The sequence below is a fragment of the Cucurbita moschata genome, unplaced genomic scaffold (genome assembly GCF_002738365.1).
Source record: "Cucurbita moschata cultivar Rifu unplaced genomic scaffold, Cmos_1.0 Cmo_Scf00004, whole genome shotgun sequence".
In the NCBI taxonomy this organism is placed as follows: Eukaryota; Viridiplantae; Streptophyta; class Magnoliopsida; order Cucurbitales; family Cucurbitaceae; genus Cucurbita; species Cucurbita moschata.
Window position 1 is genome coordinate 3,106,234 of NW_019268520.1, and position 23,876 is coordinate 3,130,109.

At 35.8% G+C, this 23,876-nt stretch overlaps 4 protein-coding genes across 10 annotated transcripts in view; 2 read left to right on the forward strand and 2 right to left on the reverse strand.

Moving 5' to 3' along the window:
• LOC111441952 (acetyl-coenzyme A synthetase, chloroplastic/glyoxysomal-like) overlaps window positions 1-4,769 on the reverse strand; it is a 12,017-nt gene extending 7,248 nt beyond the window's left edge. Inside the window, exons 1-10 of one of the 2 annotated variants that reach the window (XM_023079157.1) lie at window positions 4,460-4,535; window positions 4,110-4,329; window positions 3,873-4,019; window positions 3,629-3,784; window positions 3,364-3,486; window positions 3,117-3,285; window positions 1,094-1,176; window positions 623-724; window positions 461-549; window positions 281-371 (exon numbers count right to left, since the gene is read on the reverse strand). In XM_023079157.1, the coding sequence (XP_022934925.1) occupies window positions 281-371; window positions 461-549; window positions 623-724; window positions 1,094-1,176; window positions 3,117-3,285; window positions 3,364-3,486; window positions 3,629-3,784; window positions 3,873-4,019; window positions 4,110-4,262 (1,113 nt within the window). In that variant the 5' untranslated portion in view covers window positions 4,263-4,329; window positions 4,460-4,535. Of the gene's footprint in view, window positions 1-280; window positions 372-460; window positions 550-622; window positions 725-1,093; window positions 1,177-3,116; window positions 3,286-3,363; window positions 3,487-3,628; window positions 3,785-3,872; window positions 4,020-4,109 lie in introns of both variants that reach the window. The other variant, XM_023079156.1, reaches the window with a different exon arrangement.
• Window positions 4,770-8,896: 4,127 nt separating this feature from the next.
• LOC111442381 (WD repeat-containing protein LWD1-like) lies at window positions 8,897-12,063 on the forward strand. Its single transcript, XM_023079772.1, has 2 exons — window positions 8,897-10,096; window positions 11,847-12,063. Exon 1 carries the CDS (start codon window positions 9,051-9,053, stop codon window positions 10,089-10,091), a length of 1,041 nt encoding a protein of 346 aa, XP_022935540.1. The 5' UTR covers window positions 8,897-9,050; the 3' UTR covers window positions 10,092-10,096; window positions 11,847-12,063.
• A 2,575-nt stretch (window positions 12,064-14,638) lies between these two features.
• Window positions 14,639-17,081, forward strand: LOC111442251 (glyceraldehyde-3-phosphate dehydrogenase A, chloroplastic-like). The gene is made up of 5 exons (XM_023079564.1): window positions 14,639-14,815; window positions 14,911-15,027; window positions 15,650-15,954; window positions 16,048-16,292; window positions 16,409-17,081. The coding sequence occupies exons 1-5, from the start codon at window positions 14,774-14,776 to the stop codon at window positions 16,909-16,911; spliced, it is 1,212 nt and encodes a 403-aa protein (XP_022935332.1). The 5' UTR covers window positions 14,639-14,773; the 3' UTR covers window positions 16,912-17,081.
• LOC111442252 (OTU domain-containing protein DDB_G0284757-like) lies at window positions 15,918-22,371 on the reverse strand. 6 transcript variants are annotated; one of them, XM_023079567.1, is made up of 11 exons: window positions 22,088-22,371; window positions 21,478-21,643; window positions 21,082-21,155; window positions 19,988-20,042; window positions 19,835-19,927; window positions 19,360-19,433; window positions 19,179-19,227; window positions 18,641-18,725; window positions 17,633-17,689; window positions 17,425-17,511; window positions 15,918-15,995 (listed from the first exon to the last, which is right to left on the reverse strand). In XM_023079567.1, the coding sequence occupies exons 2-10, from the start codon at window positions 21,640-21,642 to the stop codon at window positions 17,465-17,467; spliced, it is 699 nt and encodes a 232-aa protein (XP_022935335.1). In that variant the 5' UTR covers window position 21,643; window positions 22,088-22,371; the 3' UTR covers window positions 15,918-15,995; window positions 17,425-17,464. The 6 variants fall into 6 exon arrangements, with proteins under 6 accessions (XP_022935335.1, XP_022935337.1, XP_022935338.1 ...); XM_023079569.1 differs by lacking the exon at window positions 15,918-15,995 and having other exon boundaries at window positions 17,117-17,511; window positions 22,130-22,371; XM_023079570.1 differs by lacking the exon at window positions 15,918-15,995 and having other exon boundaries at window positions 17,117-17,511; window positions 21,478-21,650; window positions 22,130-22,371.
• Between the last annotated feature and the right edge of the window lie 1,505 nt (window positions 22,372-23,876).

The window sequence follows — 23,876 nt, forward strand, 5'->3', positions numbered from 1 at the left end:
AAAAAAAAAAAAAAAAAAAAAAAAAAAAAAAAAAAAAAAAAAAAAAAAAAAAAGAGAGATCGTGCTAATAATTTCTTTGGTTTTACATCTTGAGTCTCTTAGGAACTAAATCAGTTGGCCTTCAAGTATTGACATCCACGGCAAAGACTCTTTGCCAGTCAAGATCAGAGGTCTCCAAGAATTTACAAAGACAAAAAACCCTTAGTTAATTAATCCAATTATGGATTTTTCTCTTTTAAAATATTAAGACCAAAGTAAATTGAAATTGTCAATCTGTTACCCCTTCAAAGACAACAACACTAGCTCCATTGAGCAAAGGCCCGTATGTGACATAGCTGTGCCCAGTGATCCAACCACAATCAGCTGTACACCTAGAATCAGGAGAAGGACACTTCGTGAAACCATCAATATAGATGTATGTTGAAGGAGGTTATGAGATTGATCTTAGTTTCGACAATACCAGTACACGTCAGATGGTTTGTAATCAAATGCATACTTGAATGTTGTTGCAGTATACACCATGTATCCTCCAGTTGTATGAAGAACACCCTTCAAAACCCCTAAATTATAAATTTTCCAGTGCAAAGTAGAAAATGAACTCTAAATGATGGAAAGGTTTTACCTTTGGCTTTCCAGTACTCCCACTAGTATAAAGCAGGAAAAGTGGATACTCTGCATCAACCCACTCCACTGTACATGTGGTTGGATATTTAGGGACAACATCCTGCATATATTACAACCAATCATAACAACTCCAAAAAAATAGTTTCAGTGATGCAACCCAAAAAAATGAAACACAAATTTACAGGTCCTGTCAAGAAACTTGGGAAAATCACGTATTAAATACCTAATAAGAAATTCCTTTAATGTCTCAGGAAACGTTTATAGGACAAATATTCAATTCTGTTCAAGAATCATTATCTTATAAAATAGTGTTTCGGTAGAAAGATCACTAAGAGAGAAAACTACCCTTTGATGTTCATGTTGATCGCATGCAGCTAATACATATATCAATAGGAAGCAAGGGGCATTGAACACAAGTTGGCATTCAATATTTATGAAAATTCATTAGCATGAGGTAGGATATACAAACCTGCCACCATATATCCCTCCCTTCCTTCCATTTAGTAGATTCTCTCTTTAGCGCTGACTCATTCTCATAGGTAAGGCATGTTGCTACAGGAAGAGATTAAAGAGGTTAAAAGGAACAGAGGAAAAAGGAAGAAATAGCAAGATTATTGTAAGGTATTCCTTATTATGTATTCACATTCAGAGAGAAAAGATTGCCCTTAGGTGATACAAACATCTCCCAGCCTATTAGATAGGGCTGGCAATCTCTCCCTTTCTCTCTCTACAGAATTCAGTCACCAAATGCATAAACGTTACTATACTCCCTAACATATATACTACGCGGACATTCCCTCCCAGCATAATCACCATGGCGCCCACTACTCTGATTCTTCTTACTAACTTATTGAGGGCGAATTCCCTTTCCTTCCTCTTCTAGCATACTAAATCGTAATTGGGGCCTAACAATTATCTAGCAGATAAACACCTTAGAAGATTTGATAGTCTTGTGTATTTAATGATGTTTGATGTTTTATACTGGTGTAAATGTAAACACTCGTTTTTTTAATTATAGTCTAAATTCTTTAATTTCAAATTGGAGAGATTTTTTGCAGTACACCTCAAGGTGTTAGGAGTTCTTACTCCTGTACTTCATTCATCAACGAAATTTGCTTCTCTTCTCGAAAAAAAGATAAACACCAAAGATATTATTTCGCCAGGAAAACCACTTTGCACAGATGGTGTGAAACCATATGAGATACAAACCCGGAGATTTATAACTCATCCATTGGACAATGGGTTATGAATAAGAAACAGTCATTCAAACCTTCAACTATACTGAACCGAATTCTTCAATTGGATCCTTCCAGATGACCAAGGTGCAAAACCAAAATCATTGAGACCATCCTAACGTTTCCCTCAGAGTCCTGGATCACCAAAAATTCTCATAATCAAATCTCAACAATGCTATGATTTCGCTTGCCCCAAACTTCCCAAAGAATGGTCTCCACCAACATCACACATTATCATTCCTTCCCAAGTGAATTGCTAATACATTTTTCAATGAATCAAGTAACCATAAGGAACCCTAATGCAAGTATCCATTAAATTGGATACATTTAATGTTTCTTTGCGGGCTTCGATTGCAAAGCTTTTTTGTAATTATCTATTAGGTCTAATTTTGCTTGATTGGAGACCGTTTTCGTAGTTGGCCTTCTTCTTTTGTGGGCTTCTCCTTGCGTGAGGGTCTCAATGAAAGCCCGTTTCCACGTTAGAAGAAAAAGAAAAAAATATACATGCATCCATGAATAACTTGCATGAATGGTTTCATGAAACTTCTAATGACCATAATCTATTACCGAGCTTCAAAGGAGATCAGACAACCTACCCCGAATGGATGCCTCACAATTCCAGTAATTTCTCTCTAATTCACCTCCTTTTGTAAACCAATCTCCAAGATTAGCTTGCCTCTCAAACGCACTAGCAATTTTTTTTATAGGTTTTTTCTTTGTAGGGAACCATGTTCGCATAGTGAACAGGCAATGGAATTAGGATCTAAACAGATCCTCACGAACTCACAAATCCTCTGAAAATAAATTCTGCTAACCACTTTGGAAGCAAGGAGGTAAAAACTCCAAAGACAACAGTTGTTCCCAGCTCCATTCTTGCTCACAACAACCAATTCTTTTAAAAATGTGTATTATTCATGAAATTTTCAGTCTTTTTTTTTTTTTTTCTTAAATTGATTTAATAATGTCAGTAAAATTCTTTATGGAAAAGGGAAAAAAAAGCTATTATTTCCTATTACTTGCTTCACAGTCTTTTTTTTTTTTTTTTCTCTTAAATTGATTTAATAATGGGAGTAAAATTCTTTATGGAAAAGGGAAAAAGTGTCGTCCAAATGCCTACAAAAAAAGCTGAATACGAACAGGAAACTGAATGTTTTTAAAAAAAGAAATGCCATGGTAAAGAAGGGTTCTTAAATACCAAACAAACACATATAGAGAAAACAGTTATAATAACAAAAATCAACTTCAAAAGTTCCCTACCTACAGAGACTGCATTTTCTGCTGATTCTGTGAGAGCGGCATCTACAATGTCTTTAAGGTGGATAACTTTAGAACCTCGTTTAACAGCATTGCAAGTAATAACAACTTTTGGTTTGCAATCTATGATTCTTTGGGCGAGAGATTCTGAAGAAAACCCCGCAAAAACAACCTGAATGAAAAGCAATTGTTACACATGAAATTGAAGAAAATCTCAAGTAAGTGGACAAGGAGTAAAGTTGATGAATACCGAATGAATAGCACCAATTCGAGCACAAGCAAGCATGGCAATAGGAAGCTCCATTAGCATGGGCATATAAATCACAACAGCATCACCTTTTCTGACCCCATTATCTTTCAAGAAGTTTGCTAGCTTTGACAGACGGATAAGATCATAAGTTAGACCAAAACAGCCATTAAAATTGTCTGGGTTTGTATCACTTTAGAAATCTAATACAGCTTATAGGATGAAGTAGTGAAACGAATACATAGAATTTATTAAAGACTGTAACAACCTGACAGACTTTGTGTAGAAGCTCATTGTAAGTTAAGGTGCCATCAAAACCAGGCTCATTTCCTTCCCAGTAAAGAGCAACCTTTGTCCCTAGTCCAGCCTCGATATTCCTATCGAGGCAGTTGTAACAAATGTTGGTGATTCCACCTTTGAACCACTGCTCGGAATAGAGAAAGTATTAAACGAAGAAAGAATGTGAGTGATCTTGTAGATTTAGGGCAAAGATCATCAGAATTGAGGCTCACCTCTATCTTGATTTCCCCTTTCCGGACATCAAGATTCTCAGAGTAGACTTGCTGATCCCATTTCTTTTTCCAAAAGAACTCGGAAGACGCAATATCGGACCAAAATCCAGCAGGATCCTCAATGGACCTTTGATACATCTCCAAATACTGATGAAGAACAGTAATAGAATTTAAAAGGAGATGATCACCGTAGCAATCCAATCCAGATGTAAAATAAACAAGTAAAGAGAAACGAACCTGGAGGTAGGAAGAAACATGAGCGCGGGAAGAGAATTGATCACTAGGTAAAATGACGTTATCATCTTCTGTAGCCAGAGATTCCCCAAGCACTGCAGCATTCAGTCGAGGTATCTTCCGAGCAGCCGACAAATCCAAATCCGTTAAACCCATAGAAGACTCCTTCTTATCCCGCTCGCCGTTGCCGTTGCCGTTTCCGTTGCCGTCGCCGCCTCTGGTTCTACTAAGCGAGCAACAAAATCCAGAGACGGATGAGCAGACGAAAGACCCCGAACAGGGATGGCGGAGGAAACAAGAAGTAGAATTAAAATAACGATATCCACGAAAAGAATTGACGTGATGCTCCTTACAGTAGTAGTATCGAATATTGGAAATGGGATAAGGATTGAGATAATGAGATTTACTCGCAGCAGCGGCGGCGGCGGCGGCGGCGGAAGGGAAGATGAATCCGGGATCGGAAGACGCCGGAGATGGAGGAGCGGAGTAACAAGAAGAAGCAACAACAGGATTCAACATTCTAAATCTATTTATTTAAAATTAAAAAAAATTATAAAAAAAAAAAAAAGGAATATTAAATTGAGAATGGTTCCTGTGAGGTGGGGCTTTCAATTCCTCTCGATCTCCAGCAACTCTGTTGCGTTAATCGATCTTGCTGGTAATGGCTATGGAGAATCCATAAAAAAAAAAATCACTTAAAAAGAAAAAAAAATTAATTTTTTTATTTTCCCATGCAACAAAAAATGAAATAAAAATGCGAATATTATCTTTTTTTTAATTATTAAAATTAAATTTTTAAATAAAAAAAAAAGCAAAATATCTTCTGTACAATTATTGGTCGTGGCTGTCGAATCAAGCAGATAATTTCTATACTTGCCTTTTTTATGAGTAAAATGGTAAATTTATTTTACTGTATTAAAATTGTAAATTTAGTTTAGGACTCTTCACAATGGTATGATATTATTCATTTTGAGCAAGTCAGTGGAGATAATATTCCTTAATTATAAACTCATGATCGTTCCCTAAATTAACCGATGTGGGACTTTCATCTAACACCTCCCTTCGAATAAAGTATGTATCCTCTTAATCGAGTCTCGACTCCTTTTCTTTTGGAGTTCTTTGTTCGACATTTGAGGATTCTATTGACATGGCTAAGTTAGGGCATGGCTCTGATACCATGTTAGATGAATACGACTCTTCGTGATGATATAATATTGTCCACTTTAAGCATAAACTCTCATGGCTGGCTTTGCTTTGGGCTTCTTCAAAAAGACTTAAACCAATGGAGACAGTATTAATTAATTATAAATTCATGATGATTCCCTAAATTAGCTGGACTTTCATCCCACGTAGTTTTTATAAATTAATAAATATTTAATTGAATTAAATTAAAAAAATTGAAAAAAAGGGAGAAGAGGGAGATTTTGGGAGGACAGTAAATAAAAAATTGTTGAGAGGAGAAAGGAGAGGTAAATTTATAGTTACCGTGAGATTAATTTTGGCGCCAAGTCAACGCTGCCATGAGGATGAGGATAGGTTAATTTAGGAAAATGATCGATTAAATTAAAAAAACAATTGGATGACTGATTCTACCGGTATTATATAAATAAGTCAACGCTGCGACGTGTATAAGTTAATTTCGGAAAATGATGAATCACGTGGGTGACCGGAGAGTCTGGCTATTATCAATTTTAAAAAAATTTAAAATAAATTTAGAAATTAAAAATTAAAAAATAAAAACACTGGCTACTGATTGTACCGGTACGCATTCCAAAGCACTGCCTGACGACGCCGGATTTGTTAACCAGATCCACCCGCCGGCCCGCCACTCAAAATAAATAAGAATTTTATAATTATTTAATATAAATTTAAAATGATATTTAATAACCAGTTTTTTTTTTTTTTTTTAAATCTCGATTATATTATCCATTTTTAAAACTTGTTTAAAAAAAAAATTACAAATTTAAATAATTATTTTAAAAAAAATGTAAAAACCATAGGAAAAATATAGAAAATAATGGTAAATTTTATAAATATGGAACTAAGAACGAAATCGTTATCCAAATTTTAAAAGTCAACGTACAAATTAACTCTTCTAAGTTTTTCGATTAATTTAATAAGAATAGTCGCATCAATAATTTACAGTTTAAAATATTAAATAATCTGATAAAATAAAAATAAAAAAACGAGTAATCAATCCTTTTAAAATAATAGAGCAAAAAATTGACTTAGTTAATTATTATCATTAATTATCAAGTTAGTCTTATGACATCATTTTTTTTTTTTAGTAAAATTTCACCTTGATTAAATAATAAAATAATCATTTTTTATAAAGTTGTAAAAACAACTCCGGAATAGACATGTTTTATAACTACGAGACCAACGGTGATACAATATCTACTAGTAATGGGTTTGAACGGTTATATTTTTGTTCAGTAAAGAAAATTTTAATATAATAATAAAAATATTTAGTATTGTTATTAATATGTATGTATAGTTTAAAATTAATGTTTTATAACCCGAAGGTTGAAAAAACAAAAGCTATTAAAGTGAATAAAAATAAATAAATACTTGAATATTCCTTATATACAAATATGAAATTAAATATTCAACTTATAAAAATAAAAATAAAACAGCCATTTTTTATTATATTTAAATGGTTCATAAATAGAAAATAAAGTTATTTTTTGGTCAAAGTCAACGAATCAAGGCATCTCACAACCTCATGATTCCTTTTTTACATTAATTTTGGATTAAATTTAATAATTTCTCTTGTTTTAAATGTCATAAAGTGTCGTTTTTTATTTTCGCCAAATTAATTTAATGTTTCTCAAAGTAATTATTCTTAAACGACAAAAAAAAAAGTATAATAATTATTTAAGCTTCAAAGATAAAAGCATCTAACCGCTTTCCAAAATAATAATAATTATGATTTTTATTATTTATAAACATTATTTTTACGTTAAATTATATTTATATTTGTCACGTACCTTATCTTAAAATATTAAAATTTTAAATTTCTATCTCGTAATTATTAAACTCGAACAAAGATAAAGATATAATAAATATTGCCAACCCTTTACACGTGGTCGTGGGACTATACATTTTAGTTTTATTTAGTCCGTGAATTTTTAACTCTGTCTAATTATATTAAATTTCTCGAGTTAATACCTTCGAACAAATAAATATATCGATCTGATAATATTTTTTATGCATAGCAAAAGTAGGTTTATATTTGATTCTCGTATTATCAGACACATCTTATTCTTAGGTATATTTCGTGAAATATTAAACTAAACCGACGAATAGCGTTTTTTTTGTTTTGTGAGATATTCACGAATGCGCTTGCAAGCCCAACACTAGTTTTGCTTGCAAGTCCAATCGTTGTGTTCATCAAATTGAGTTCTCGTTTTTTAAGTTAGACCTCTCGAATTTGGGCTTTTGATTGAAGGTTTTGTTTACGATGTTTAAAAATAATTGATTACAGTGAAAAATAAATTATTAATTATGTAATTATAAATATTTTTAGAATAATGGGTATAATTAAGTAAATAATAATTTATTTATGGGTATAATTAAGTAAATAATAATTTATTTAGCGTTATTAACATAATTAATTTTAATGTATTGTTAGTAATTGTAAATTTAATTGAAATATATTAATATGGGTTTCAAAATTCCATTAGCATTTCCCCTATTAAATCCTTCTGACCAAATTAATTTACATATTTCGTTTTAAACGAGCAATTTAGCGTATTGGGTAATGGAAGATGGGAAGTAACGAAGATTTTAAGAAATCAATGAAAAGAGGGAGATGAGACTATCTGTGAGATCCCACATCGAGTAGAGAGGAGAACGAAATATTTTTTTATAAGAGTGTGGAAACATCTCGTTAGAAGATGAGTTTTAAAATTGTGAGGGTGACGGTGGTATGTAACGGGTCAAAATGAACAATTTATGTTACAGTAGGTTTTGGGTGTTACGAATGGCATTAGAGTTAGACATCAGGTTGTGTTTACGAGAACGTTGGGCCCCCAATGGGGTGGATTGTGAGATTCCACATCGGGTGGAGATGGGAATGAAACATTACTTATAAGAATGTGGAAACTTTTTTCTTGTAGACATGTTGAGTCCGAGGGGAGTGGATTGTGAGATCTCACGTCGAGGGGAGAGGGGACCAAAATATTCATTAGAAGTGTGTGGAAACCTCTTCCTCGTAGACACAGGGTTAAGGGGGGATTGTGAGATCTCACGTCGGGTGAAAGGGGAACGAAACATTTTTTATAAGGGTGTGGAAACCTCTTCCTCGTAGACACGAGGCCAAGGGGGGTGAATCGTGAGATCCTATGTCGGGTGGAGAGGGGAACAAAATATTCCTTATAAGGGTGTGGAAACCTCTTCCTCGTAGACACGAGGCCAAGGGGGGTGAATCGTGAGATCCTATGTCGGGTGGAGAGGGGAACGAAACATTTCTTATAAGGGTGTGAAAACCTCTTCCTCGTAAACACGAGGGCAAGGGGAGTGGATTGTGAGATCTCACATCGGGTGGAGACAGGAACGAAACATTTCTTATAAGAGTGTGGAAATCTCTTCCTCGTAGACGCGAGGGCAAGGGGGTGAATTGTGAGATCTCACATCAGGTGGAGACGGGAACGAAACATTTTTTTATAAGGGTGTGGAAACGTCTCTCTAGTAGACGCATTTTAAAACCGTGAGGCTAAAGACGATAACGAGCCAACCACGTACCAACATACTATGGATAATACAAATTTTGTTAAGGGTTACTGCACAGCTTTAGTTTTCAAAGTTTGATGTTCCCGCAAACACCTTGTTCGTCGCAGTCCAATCTTGGATTGACCTGTTCGTTCCGATCATTCATACGGGCCTCTGTGAACAAGATCTTTCCCTTGCATCCATTGAAGAACGCATTCCAGAGAGAAGCCGATGGGTGCAAACAGCGACACCAATCCGGATGCTTCCGACGAGCAGCAGAAGCGGTCTGAGATCTATACCTACGAGGCGCCATGGCACATCTACGCCATGAACTGGAGCGTCCGTCGTGACAAGAAGTACCGCCTCGCCATTGCTAGCCTTCTCGAGCAGTATCCCAACCGTGTCGAGATTGTCCAACTCGATGATTCCAGTGGTGAGATTCGCTCTGACCCTAATCTTTCTTTCGAGCATCCCTATCCTCCTACCAAGACCATCTTCATCCCCGATAAGGAGTGCCAGCGCCCTGATCTTCTCGCTACTTCCAGCGACTTTCTCCGTGTTTGGCGCATCTCGGATGACTCTTCTTCTGTGGAGCTCAAGAGCCTTCTTAATGGCAACAAGAACAGCGAGTTTTGTGGTCCTCTTACCTCCTTTGACTGGAACGATGCCGAGCCCAAGCGTATTGGAACCTCCAGTATCGATACTACCTGCACCATCTGGGATATTGAGCGGGAGACCGTTGATACGCAACTTATCGCCCATGATAAGGAAGTCTACGACATCGCCTGGGGTGGCGTTGGTGTATTTGCTTCCGTTTCTGCCGACGGTTCTGTCCGGGTATTCGATTTGCGCGACAAGGAGCACTCTACCATCATCTACGAGAGCTCCGAGCCTGACACTCCCTTGGTTCGACTAGGCTGGAACAAGCAGGACCCTAGATATATGGCTACAATTATCATGGACAGCGCCAAGGTCGTCGTTCTTGACATTCGCTTCCCAACACTCCCCGTCGTCGAGTTACAGAGACACCAAGCTAGTGTCAACGCTATTGCTTGGGCGCCGCATAGTTCTTGCCACATCTGCACCGCCGGGGATGATTCTCAGGCCTTGATTTGGGACTTGTCGTCCATGGGGCAACCCGTCGAAGGTGGCCTCGATCCCATTCTTGCATATACAGCTGGAGCAGAAATCGAGCAGCTGCAATGGTCCTCTTCCCAGCCGGACTGGGTTGCGATTGCCTTTTCGACTAAGCTTCAGATTCTAAGGGTATGATGCATGTGAGTAATTCCATGTACCTTTTCAAGTAGTAACTCATATAGGAGCTTACTTGTTCTGGCATGTTCCTCCCATTTCTTTTGGCAACAACACTTTGATCATGCTACTAATCGTTGTTCATCCCTGCTCTTAGAATGTCGAATGATTGATCTAGCCATATTTTACCTAGAGCTGTTTGCACTCTATTCTTGTAACCAAACTTCCTTCTTGTATATGCAGCGACATCTAGCTTTGTGTTCTTTATCTTCACAGATAGTCATGTTTGAGAACTATCATGTGTAACTTTGTTGGGCTAGTTAATGTCTCCAATTCATCCTTTAAGACGTACACAACCTACTAAAGATGCATATTTAATTTTCTCTATCTCATATTTATAGGGCTTTGTATATAAACCTCTCCGTATGTCGCAAGTTACATCTATGGAATGATTTGTTTCTTTAATGCCATAAGGATTGAACGTTCAGTTTTCTAAATTTTGTTTTGTTTTGATTGAAACTTGATTTAACACTCGAGGTTAGATTTATCCTTGAGAGTGCATTCGCTCAACTTGACGTTGAATTGAGTGATATGACATTTGGAAGTGTATGACTCCCTGTTGGTGTTGTGCTGATAAATATTATTGAACAATTATGGAGTATGAAAATTTTGTGCATTCCTTCATTCTCGAGGATGGAAAATAAATAGGTTTTCTCTTGGATTTGAAGTGTGCAGAATTCCTGTTCTGGACTAGGGAGAAATTTGATGAGAATTAAGTCCACTGATTGAAATACATGACCTCATTGTTGATGAATGTTAAATTGGCCTATAATAAACTTACATGACTTAGTACTTAGTGAATTGACAGAAGTTTAGAGGAGGGAAAAGGTTATATGAAAGAATAAAGTTGCTAATGTCTCAATAAGTTCCAAGACGGTTGAAATTTCAAGTTTTCTTCTCTTTGATAATTGTTTCCCCTTATATAAATACCAACAATCAATTCATTGAGTAATATGGCATGTAAGTTTATCATCAACCAATTTTAACATTAACCAATGGTGAGGAATAATGTGTAGGCATTCTAGATGCCATTGTTCCGCTTGTTTGCCTCTCTAAGTGAGGCAAAAAATTTGTGGTTTTATAAAGTGGGGTTGTCGACTGCATTGGTTTTCTTCAAGAGCAATTGTCGATTGCATTGTATGGCCAATATCTGGTGGAAGGAAGGTGATTAGTATTCTTTGTGGCTTTATAAAGTGGGGTTGACTTACTTATTGGGATATGTTGAGAGATTAGATCATGAAATTTAAGAAGCTTGGCATGAAGGATTCTCAAACTTTGAAATGCAACTCTAATTCCTTCGTGAACATTGTGAATTCATTCAACCCTCCTCCTCCTTCTCCATTGATTGTTGATTTGTTTTGTCCAAAGCCCTCCATCTCCCAATCCTCTTTCTTGGTGTGGAAGATAAAGAAGTTGCTAATTTAAACTGGAATTCTTTGTTGGTGGTTTCTCGATTCACTGTGCATGATGATTGAAAAGATATTTAGAAAGGCATTGAAGTCTACCTTTTATGGATGATAAAACTTTACTTCAATTGGATCATACTATTCTGTTAGTTGGCCTTGATCCATTGAGTCGTTGGTCAAATATTGGTCATTTCCATTTGAAGATTAAAAAATGGGACCTTAGCAAACATAGTAAACCAACATTCATCAAAGTTTATGGAGGTTGGATTAAAATCACGAACTAACCTCTTCATTATTGATTTTATTGCAACTAATCCCTAGTACGACACTTGAAGAAAGTTCTATAATTCTTCAATTCCTCCCATCACCAGGATAATACTTCGAGTCCAAATTGTATTGAAGAAAAATGTTTCTAGCATTTTGGCTCTTTCCGCCAAGAAAGATGTTTCTTAGATTTGTAGTCAACAAGATTTTATTATATTAGATTATGATGGTGTTTTCACTGAACAAGTATTTCATTTTTCAAAGATTCCACTACTTCTCCTTCTCTCACATTATGTTTATGATTGTGATGCTGCATCTTAAGTTAGTTAAGTAGTTTGGTATCTGCTTTAAGCTTATGGAAACTATTGTTGATGATACTGTTACAAAAGATTCTTTTGGTGATGATTTAGTATCATTATTTCAAGAAAGTGACAGAGATTCCTCATTGTCTTCCTTCATCAGTACCTAAGAAATTTGCTTCTCTTATTGAGGCTTGTGGTCTTGAGATGTGTGAAATTTCTCCATTCAATTCCCAAGGCATTTGTTGTTTAAAGTTTGATTGCTATATTGCGTTTGCGGTATGGGTTCAGTAGTTCTTGCTTCATGTTTGGGGGAGGGGGAGGGGGAGGGGGAGGTAGTCCTGCTTTTCTCCTCGTTGGCCTTTTGTTTTGGTTGTTGGGGTTCAAATCTTTGAGTCTTTCTGTTTTTTTCAAGGCTTTTGGTACTCAAGTATCGTCTTTGGTTTAGTTTTCAGAGTGTGATCTTTTGTGTTGATTTGATCATTTAGGCTCTCTCTATTGTAACTTTTGTTCAATTCGCTTAGTGTTTCTCGTTGTGGAAGCTATTTTCTGCATCTTTTATCCTTTTGGTTCTTTTTATGTTCCTTTACGTTCAAGTTTTCACTCCCTTGTGGAGAGTTTGTATCTTTGAGAGCATTAGTCTCTTTTCATGTCTTCAATGAAAGTTTTTGTCTCTTGTTAAAGAAAAAAAATAGAAGGGCTTATAATTGAAAAACAAAAATGAAAAGGAAGCCTTGTTTATGTGTGGCATACTCTCGAGTCTTTCCTGTACCAACCTATCAACCATTGGTAGTGCTTCCTCCCTGAAGTGTCGTGTGTGGACTTCTGTGTTCTGTTGCTCTTACTTCCCGGATCCCACTCTGAAAATTGAATCAGAAACTAGAATCCAAGCAGGTTAGCCCATTCGTTTTATTGCTTATGACTTTTCTATATCTTTGACGTCAAAACACTTGGAATTTTGTATGATCTTGTATTGAATATTGCTTTTTATATTTGAATTGTCATGCTTGCTGATATTATTTTCTAAGGTATTAGGTAATGTGGACCATCCATATCATACCTAATCCAGGTTTAGCCTTGTCTTATAGCTGCACCTTAGTACATGTTGCACTTTCAGGAAGATTGCTTATAATGAAGCTATGTTGTTCTTCATAGATTAAAATGTATTGTTTGCATACAAAAGCCACGGAGATTTGCCTCTGTAATGTACATTGATCAAATTATGAGAATAATGCAGGTATCCTTGGCTAGGGAGAAGATCTATTTAGGGATGCTCCAAATGAAGTCAATTTTTCATTTTTTTTCTTTCCTTTGCAAGGATTGAAATGGTAGCATTTTAAGTCTTTTCATATCAAACTTATTCTTCTTAGCCTTTTAGTTTATTGTTTGCTACCCCCTACAGATAACAAATAATATCATAAATGGATGGTTTGGTTCGAGTATTTTGCGTAGTAACAATAATCTTTCCGATCCTCCGAGTTTGCTGCTAAACATAAATCTATCGAACTTCTTATACTACTAACTATTTAAAAGATCATACATATTTTTTTTTCTTCAATTTACAGTAAATTATTCAAGCTAGTTTTATTAATTTTTGTAGCTTCCTGTCTTTTGAAACCAAGTTTTACTTTTGTTTTGATTTTTTTTCTTAGTTTAAAGTTATTATTTTTAATTTTATTGATATTGTTTAAAAGGTACAAATATTAAACGAAAGAAATTATAATTTTGCCACATAATATCTAAGATATTTTCAGAATTTCAAAGGCAAAAACTTAGGTTTTTGCATAATGTGTATTGAATATTGGTACATACACTCTCAATGTGTAAAGGATTATGTGGCTAAAATCATCCTCCCCATGGCCCACATTTTAATTTTAAAAATTATTGGACAAATTATATAAAATACTTGGACTTCTAAAAGTTTTATTTTTATTATTCAAACTTTAAAATTTATTTCCAACTATAGAAAATAAAATTAATTTTTATTTAAAAAGATATCATAAAAATCACTTACCCAATCAATTTTCACATCAATTCAAATGAACAATGTTGGGTATGATATTTTAATTTTTATAAATCAACCGCCGGTTCAAATTTCTATCTTGTTTTTTCTCTAAGATAATGAACCCTTCAACTGTATTTAAAAAAAAAAAAAAAAAAAAAAATCAAAGTTCAAGGATAAGGAATGAAAAAATTCAAAATCTAGACATATCGAGACGTTAAAGTAAGATAATTCGACGAAAATTGTGTATTGGGTAATATTTGAAGTTGGTATTTTGCTGGGATGACAAACTTCTGGTGCTTGGACTCTGAATAAAAAGAATAAAAAGAATAAAAACAACTAAGAACAAAAAGGAGAGGAGTTTGAGGCCATAATGAGTTTGGCATTTATAATCGGTGGGGGAAGGGAGAGGGGTGAAGAAAACAGTATCACAAACCAGACAGTAGTAGAAGAAGATGCAGAGAATAGAACAACCACAGCCATTCGTTGAGTGAGAGGCTCTATCCATTATCTCATCCTCTGTTCAGCCTTCCTCATTCATTCAAAGCCATTCATCCAAATACATATTTATTATATACACTCTCACCCTTCTCAATTTCCCATCTCTCTTCTACTGCTTCAAGCTTCTGCTTCTGCTTTCCCCCATTTTGCTCTTCTCATCGCCCCTCAACCATGGCTACGGCTACTCTCTCAGTAGCCAAACCATCTCTCCAGGTTCCTGCATTGCTTGCACTCTTCCTTTCTCGCCCCTTCTTTAATCTCTTCCTGTTTTTCATCTGAGAACATTGTTGCATTCTCTTGCATTGCAGGCTACTGGAAAGGGATTTGGAGAATTCTCTGGCCTCCGCAACTCGTCGACCTGCCTCCCGTTTGCTAGGCGAACCTCCGATGACTTCCTTTCCGTCATTGCCTTCCAGACCTCTGCTGTGAGTTCTCTCTTCTTAAAAGTTTGTCATGGTTTCTTCCCTTTTCATTTCTTCAATGAAAAGTTATGTATCGGATTTGAATGATGCTGCAGCAATCTACATTGAGTCATGGGATGTAGCAAAAGTTGTACTATGGTTACATGAGTGAACATGTTAGAAATAACATTCATGGCTTCTGTCAATTGTGTTCATCTTAAGGAACAAAATCTTGATTGATGGTTAGGTCTGTTTTTGGGAGAGAGGTAGTAGATTTAGGCTGTTGATTGATCAACAGCAAAGCCTAATTTGGCTTCAATTTGATTTATCATAAATTTCCAGAAACCACACGATTATATAGCGAAACGGAATACACTGCCCCTAATCGAAAGGAAATACACTGCCCCTAAAATCATCCCAAGTGCAGCTAACGTGGCTACTAAGCTATTTCTTTGGAAAGTTCTATTTGGACCACTGAATATACTCCGCTTCATTTTATTTTTCGTCTATAAGCTTCTTCTAGCACGTACTATGGTCTATGGTTTCATATCTGAGATAGCATGAGGGGGTTATATAGAAGTGAATATTCATACTACACTAATGGTTCTTCATATGCCTTACCTACATCCATTTTAAATTCTTGAAGGTGGGAAGTAGCGGAGGGTATAAGAAAGGGATTGTGGAAGCAAAGCTTAAGGTAGCCATCAATGGGTTTGGAAGGATTGGCAGGAATTTCTTGAGGTGCTGGCATGGTCGCAAGGATTCCCCACTTGATGTCATTGCCATCAACGATTCTGGCGGCGTCAAGCAAGCTTCTCACCTCCTCAAGTACGACTCCACCCTCGGCATCTTTGATGCCGATGTCAAACCTGCCGGAGATGAAGCTATTTCAGTTGATGGCAAGATCATCCAGGTGGTCTCCAACCGCAACCCTCTCAACCTTCCCTGGAAGTGGGTGTTCAACTTCTATGCTTCTACTTTTCATTCGTTATCTGTATGAGATTAAAAAAAAAAAATTGAATGATTAGATAAATGACAATGCAGGGACTTGGGAATAGACTTGGTGATTGAAGGAACTGGGGTGTTTGTTGATAGAGAGGGTGCAGGGAAGCACATTCAGGCTGGAGCAAAGAAGGTCCTAATTACAGCACCTGGGAAGGGTGACATACCGACCTACGTCATTGGGGTTAATGCCGACGCTTACAGCCCTGATGAGCCTATCATCAGCAATGCTTCTTGCACTACCAATTGCCTAGCTCCTTTTGTCAAGGTCCTTGACCAGAAGTTTGGTAATACATACTGAATTCCAGCATAGATTCATCAATAGCACTTACATTTCTAGGCCCTTGCAAATTCAGGTGCTAAAATTCAGGTTTGTGAAAGTTTTGGTATAAATCTATGGCAGGTATCATCAAGGGAACAATGACTACCACTCACTCCTACACTGGTGACCAGAGGCTACTTGATGCCAGCCACCGTGACCTCAGAAGGGCAAGAGCTGCTGCACTCAACATTGTTCCTACCTCCACAGGAGCAGCCAAAGCTGTTGCTCTAGTCCTCCCTTCTCTTAAAGGAAAACTCAATGGGATTGCACTTCGTGTGCCCACTCCAAATGTTTCTGTTGTAGACCTTGTTGTCCAGGTTTCTAAGAAGACCTTTGCTGAAGAGGTGAATGCAGCATTCCGGGAAAGTGCTGAGAAGGAGCTCAACGGCATCCTCTCTGTTTGTGACGAGCCCCTTGTTTCGGTCGATTTTAGGTGCTCTGATGTCTCCTCAACCGTCGACTCTTCCTTGACTATGGTTATGGGTGATGACTTGGTGAAGGTTATTGCTTGGTATGACAACGAGTGGGGTTACTCTCAACGGGTTGTTGATTTGGCTGACATTGTTGCCCACAACTGGAAATGAGCATGAGTGGCTTGCTCTCACCGAGCTAACCTCCTTTCTAGCTTGTTTTCTGCATTTCTGCTTAATTTTCCCTTATTAATTTGTAATGAGAACACCAAAAACCATTTTCCTTTACCCATTACTCATCAGCCAATAAATATATATGCCACAAAACTATGCAGAGTCACAAAGTTCCAAGAGTCAAGTCAATTTGATATTTCATGAATACAAATGAATTATTTCTTGCTCTGTAGGTGTAGGATATGCTAAACTGAATTCAGTTATGCTACTAGGACAGGTGCACCAGAGTTTTTGAGTTCATAATGTGACTATAATTCTATCATAGAGTTCATTGGATCTATAAGTGCACTAACTAATACAAGGCAATGTATGTATGACGAACTATTTACATAAAACTATATATATAAAGATCAATCATATGGTTTTCCTTTCTTTTTTTTTTTTTTTACCGAAAAAGAGAACAAGAACTTTGTAGTGTAGTACTCACATATCTAGGATGCTATCTATACTCACATATCTAGGATGCTATCTATACTCACATCAATCTGTTTAACTAGAACAACCAATGTTTTTTTCCTGGTTTTTGTTGAACTGGAACATCTGCAAGAAAGACAAACACATTATCACCATTAAAAACCAAGATTCCCATATAAACACATTCACTCCAATTAAACCTTGCTACTCTGAGAACCAGAAAATGGATTTTGCAGTATAACCAAACCTTGAATTTCGTAAAGTGAATTGTAGTGAACCTCAGACCAGAAACTTAACCAGAGCTCTGCATTATTGCAAAGGTAAAGGAGCTGTAAGAACCCTAGTATTCTAAAACTACAGCAAAGCATTTTGTGTGTGTAAATGCAACAGTGTCGACATTCAAACGTTTCTACATATTGAGAAACTGAGGTACAGAGGAAATGTATATCACAATTATATGTTCGTTTGAAGACAGCCCTGATAAAAAGTCCCGTCTTATGTAGTTAATGCATCTATTGAATTTCATCAACATCAAATATCTTGCAAGATATTTTATTATCACAGGTTCCACCTTAAACTTGCAGTAAAAAAATATCTTAATCTAAGCAGCACAAATTATCACTCTCCAATATTTCATATAGCTAAAACTCTCGAGGAAAATGAATAATAAAAGAAGATGTGCAATGAAATTTGGATTTATGAAGGTTTCGGAAAGGACTTTTAGGGTATTTGAAAATATAAAACTATATTCAACTGCCAATTCAGTTTCTCATGATTATGTTTCTACACTACATCGCAACATCTTGTAATCTTCCTCAGCCAGGGGTTTGGCTTTCCACCCCTTTTGTAATATATTTCATATAATCAATCAAGTAAATCTATTTCCACCATGAAAAATCATGACGACAATTTCAAGAAATATCCACTATCTTACGACTTAAGAAGCACAAACACTTTGAAAGCATTTTCGTGTTGTAAAATTAAAACAAGCCTTCTACTTATTAGACATGCATAAGACATTTGTTAAGACAATAAAGAGATAAAAATAATAAATTTTAAGCCAAAACATATCACACATTTTTTTAAGTATACAAGGGCATAAACTTGTTGACTTCAAATTCATCGGGCATAGAAATGATATATATTTTTTAAAAAGGTATTTTTTAATAAACATATCTTATCCATATAAATTGACAGGTCTCTACGTCCGTATCATATTTATGTCTTGTATCCATATCCATGCTTCTTAACTTACCACGCTTAGGAGTCTGAGATTGCGGAACAATTTCAATGAAACAAGTATCTCTAAATGACGTGAGGAGGCAAATCTTTGCAGCAAACTGCACAAAATCAAGCAGCAAGATCAAGAAACAAACAGAGAAGGCAGGTAATGTTCTAATGGAAAATCTTCCAGATTTTTTGGAATATAATATACTCATGGAACAAGATAAACAAATTCTTTGAAATAGTTGTTCTTTCATTGACGTACTGCCACCCATCTCTTCCACTCTCTCTCTCTCTCCCTCTCTCTAGTTTATCTTGAACTCCAAGTTCAAATGGTAGTTGAAAAAACACCTAATCCAAGAGTCTGACTTCAGTAAGGTAGCAAATACTGTAATCCAGTGTCTCAGTAATTTTCATTCATTGCTTACATTTCCAAGGATATGAGAACTTGCTGCTCATTCTCCTTTGGGCGTATTTTATACAAAATCTTAAATCGATAATGCCATACAACATTCAATCAATAAGGTAGCAAATAAAAAGGTGACAGTTAATATTGCCATATGATATACCTTATCAGCTGCTGCTTGTAGGGTAACATGGTCCCCCCATTCACCAGATCTGCATCATATATTAAGAAATAAAAAAATGAGACCTTTCCTCAAGAACATGTTTAAGATCAGTTAATCCACAGATGACCATCGATTCAATAAGAGAGAAAGAGAGAGTATGATCGTGAACAATTTCACATACTTCGCCATTTTCTTGTAATAACGACTGAACTTCATTGGAACGTAACCTTCATATTGAGAACGGTAGTCCTTTAGCTGGAACATGAAAATAAACCCAGGTGAGTAATACACAAGCAAGATATTCACCCTGACTCGAAAACTCTATTCACTTCAATTTGACACCAAAACATGAGTAAGATATTACAAGTCACTACTAACAAGTCTAACAGGTAGATTTAATTTATACATATTGATTAAAATCCGGATAAGAGAACACCTCTGATCTGACAAAATACAAACCAAAGTTGCAGATTCTAAAACCAAATATAAGTGAAAATTTACCAATCCCATTCCCAACTACCGTGGCTACATGCTACATAAACCTTCTCTACTACTTTCTCTTTCAATTGCCTTACACAAAAGCTCAGCTTTTCACCCCAAATGAAAAGGAGCCACTATTCTCCCTAGTTCAAGCCCCTCGAGATATGACAGTCTACCTGCTTTACAATGTCTTTCCGCACGTGCTTGTGATACTCAGGTGATTTGTACAGCTGATCTGAAAGTGCTCGAAACTGCCAAATAAGAAGAAACTATAGGTAAATTGTAGATAAAACCGAAGCTTCTACTTCTTATTTAAAAAATCAACATACCTGACAATTTCCATCTCCAGAAACCTTCACTTCATGCAAACCATAGACATTTAGCCTGAAACACAATGAGATGAAAACTACTTCATCACAGGTGGTAGGAGAGAGAAGAGAAGCCTAGGGAGATTGTAAATTTTAATGGCATTAAACATAGACTTATACAACCATCAGTTTTTATCCTGAGTAATTTTCATGAATTCCCTCTTGAGAACACATGGATGCAATGAAAAAACAGGCCATCCTTATTGGGTTTAGATATTATCACAGTAATAACAATTAGCATCCAAGGGGGGAAAAACACCATAGCTACTTTTTTTTGGATTATTCCTATGATGCCATATTCATTTTAAAAAGCTAAGCTTTTATCCAAAGCATAATTTAAGAAATTAGAGGCATGGATTAAATTGAAGTTGCAGGAGCAACTGAATAAGAGGACTGAAATTAAGTAAGAAAGAAAACCCATAATGAACTTTGTTCATGTTGTAAAGGGAGATACAGAATCGAACTGCACCCTGGAAGAATATAGGCTAGGATTTGGATGGCTCAAACTGGACTGTAGGCTAATAAGCTGTCTCAAATGGCCTTGAGTTGGCGAAGTTAAGGATCGTGATGACTTGCTATTATATTTGTTGATTTTGTGATGAAAATTTTAGATTTGTTTGAACTATTCCTCAATCAAGGAACTAGCTATGGCACAGAAGATGACATCCCTTTAAGACAGCCTAAATCACGATAAAGAATATAACATAATAGTAGTAACAATAAGGTCATCAATTGGACATAATGGTTTTGTGACCTTCAACCGGATCATGATTACAAAATTACCCACCTAGTAAACTTGAGAATTTATGCATCGTTTCAACTCCCTGGAAGTAATTTTCAATCCACCAATGCTTGCTCATGAATGTGCATGTCTCTCTCTCTCTCTCTCTAGATAGGGAATGTGCATGTGTCGCTTGTAAAAATTCTTTAACAGTTGTTCTTTATGCTAAATTTCATCATTATTCTACAGAGAGAAAAGGTAGTATTTTTCATACATATAGATCTGTTGACCAAGCCCCAGCTAACTTTTCCTTTAGAAAATGAGGGATACGTACCTCTGAAGAAGCCTATGATACTCCAAACTCGCATCACTTTGGGTGGGGATGTACAAATTTACCCTTGGAGTATGCTGGAATAACGCAAAGAGTGAAGTTTAACATATGAGTTCAGGTAATATCTTTTTTCAAAAGATGGAGCAACAATAGTTCATAAGCCAAGATATGAGGAGAACAATCAGAAAACCAATAAATCAAGCATTTCAGAACATTCTATTTGAATAAAGTTTCAGGACAACGTCCTAAAAAGAGAAAACACTTTCATATTTTCATATGAGAAGTGATAACTAATAATCTCTTTGAAGGGTAAAGCGGTGGCTTGAAAATTATTAAAAGAAAAAAAAAAAAACAAAAAAAACTAAGCTAGAACAAAAGGAAAAGAGCAAAGATTCATACAGCAATAGGGGCAAGGTTGGAGAGGCGTCTGGCAACACCACCATCTAGCTTAGCGTACTCTTCCGTTAATGCAACAGCAATCATGCGATCATCGTCAATGTCTTGATGAGAGCTCAATGAAGTAGAACTCGAACATTCTCCAACGCTCAGAGTTCCCGGCCTCATACTGCCACCTAGCAATAACTCACCATTACATTCAAGAAAAAGTCATGCTTTCATGCTGCAGAAACATTAAAAAAAAGAAAAAAAGAAATAACGCCTGTTCCACGAATGTGTAGTTGGAGCTGAAACTATTCGAAGAGTGAGAAAAATACATGGTAGATCAAGAACAAACATGACATGACAATGAAAGTGCTATATTTATCAGAGGAGACAAAATCATAATATGAGAAATCCTCAAATCAAATGAAGAACAGCACTAAACGCGCATAGACAGACATTTATCCAATTAGAAGTACACAATCAAATCATGTAAAAGGCGCATGGTGTATCTTCCATGGTTGGGCATATTATTGCAACCAGGATTGAAGAAGAAACTAAAAGAAAGGAACAACAAGGAAGAATTCAAACAGATAAAGGCAAGGATATGGAAGAACCAGGCGATTCATACCTGAAATCTGCGGGTAAGAAGTAAGGAACAGATCAATTATACCTGCAACTGCGTCCGATTTGACTTTGGGGATGGTTTGAGGTGGAACGGGATTAGGATGTTTCAGGAAAGGGGTTAAGAATTCGCGGGATGGAAAGAAATGGGGGGCTTCATTGGAACGCCTCGTAGACCCAGACCCCCACAGCCTGTAGCTTTCGCGGCTTCTCCTTCTCCGGAAGTAACAGTCAATGGCCGCAGATGAGCGTGGGTCCCACTTCAACACCTTCTTCCACCAAACTGGCTAATCAAATCTTTACGATTTGGCGCGATATTTTTATTCCTCTCTTTTATTCATTTTATTTATTTATTAATTTTTTTACTTTTGTATATATCTATATATATATATATATATATATATACACATATATTTTAATTTTAAGTGTTGAGACAACGTTGTAGAATTTAAATTTAAATTTGTATAAATTATATTGGTAGAAAGTTCTATAATATTTTTATTTATAAAATATTATTAAATATTTTTATTATGTTTTATATTTGTCTAATGGAAGACTGGAAAAATGGAAAATTTCAACTAAAAAATATATTTGACATTCATGAGCAATAATTTCGACTATTTGACAACTAAAAAAATATAATTAACCATGAAATAATTTGGTCAACATTCATAAATTTTATTAAAAGTTTTAATTCTAGAATTAAATCCCCACTTTAAAAAAAAATTTCAAAAAAGTCCTTAAATTTTTTTGATGGTGTATCTCACATATTTAATATTTTAAAATTTATTTTATTGAACACAAAATTAAAATTTTTATCTTTTTTAATTAAATAATTGTCGAGAGTGGAGAATTGAATTGTTTGATTTAATCGATAGACTCCTTATTCGTTGAACTATGCTCGAAGTTTGGCCACAAAATTAAAAGCTCAATTCCCAATTAGTCAAATTTTAATTTGATCTCTAATAGATTTATTAATTTGAAAAAGATCCATTAAATTCAAAATTAAAAAGTCATAAAATTATTTAACATTTTTAAAATTTATGAATTTATTATTCACAAATTTCAAATTTAAAAGTTTGAGAATCTATTAAATAACTAAAATAAGATATCATCCTAAGGGCAAATAGTGAAACTCCTTTTCATAGAACGCGTAGTTCCTAGGACGTTTGGCATATGACTGCTCTAACCGAGATTTTTGGAGATGATCAATGACGTGTTAAATGTTGAAGAAAAAAATAATGCACCAAGTAATGGTTGGGTGCTAGTTGGGCTTCAACCATTTTTTGCAACTCAACCGCGTGGTCCAATTATATAGTACCATGTGACAAACTTACTTCTTTATGTTCTTTTTAAAGTTTCTTTTTTCTTTTGTGGTTGGACTGGACTAAAAAACTATTTGCTCGCAAAGGATCCAATCCAACCACACGTTCCCCTACGGCTACCTTGTTACGATTTCACCCCAGTCGAAATTCCTATCGTGGTATGCAACATTAAGACCGCCAAAAGCCTTTGTGGCACTAGTCTTACATGGAAGTCATGGGTGAGAATGATCCAATGCTTCGGGAGAAACCCATTCCCGGGTGTGACAAGCGACTTGGTTCCATAATCAAGTTGTTTCCCATTTCCTCTACTTGCGTGATAAAGAGGGTATTTTTTTTTATAACAGCAAGAGACAAGTCTCCATTTGACAACTTGACAGTAACTCAACTACCAGCCAACTATTACTCGTACGAATCACTGTAATCCTACAAAATTTCCCGAAACAACGACTCGAATAGATGACTTAAGATTCG

Excerpts from the sequence above, each read along its gene's own strand:
- LOC111442381 (XM_023079772.1), top strand. The coding sequence starts at position 9,051 with ATGGGTGCAAACAGCGACACCAATCCGGATGCTTCCGACGAGCAGCAG.
- LOC111442252 (XM_023079567.1), bottom strand. The coding sequence starts at position 21,642 with ATGAGGCCGGGAACTCTGAGCGTTGGAGAATGTTCGAGTTCTACTTCA. Across the intron at positions 19,928-19,987 it reads CTGGAGATGGAAATTGTCAG|TTTCTTCTTATTTGGCAGTT; the intron begins GTATGTTGATTT and ends ATTTACCTATAG. Across the intron at positions 17,690-18,640 it reads ATCTCAGACTCCTAAGCGTG|AGCTCTGGTTAAGTTTCTGG; the intron begins GTAAGTTAAGAA and ends GCAATAATGCAG.
- LOC111442251 (XM_023079564.1), top strand. The coding sequence starts at position 14,774 with ATGGCTACGGCTACTCTCTCAGTAGCCAAACCATCTCTCCAG. Across the intron at positions 14,816-14,910 it reads TAGCCAAACCATCTCTCCAG|GCTACTGGAAAGGGATTTGG; the intron begins GTTCCTGCATTG and ends CTTGCATTGCAG. Across the intron at positions 16,293-16,408 it reads GGTCCTTGACCAGAAGTTTG|GTATCATCAAGGGAACAATG; the intron begins GTAATACATACT and ends AATCTATGGCAG.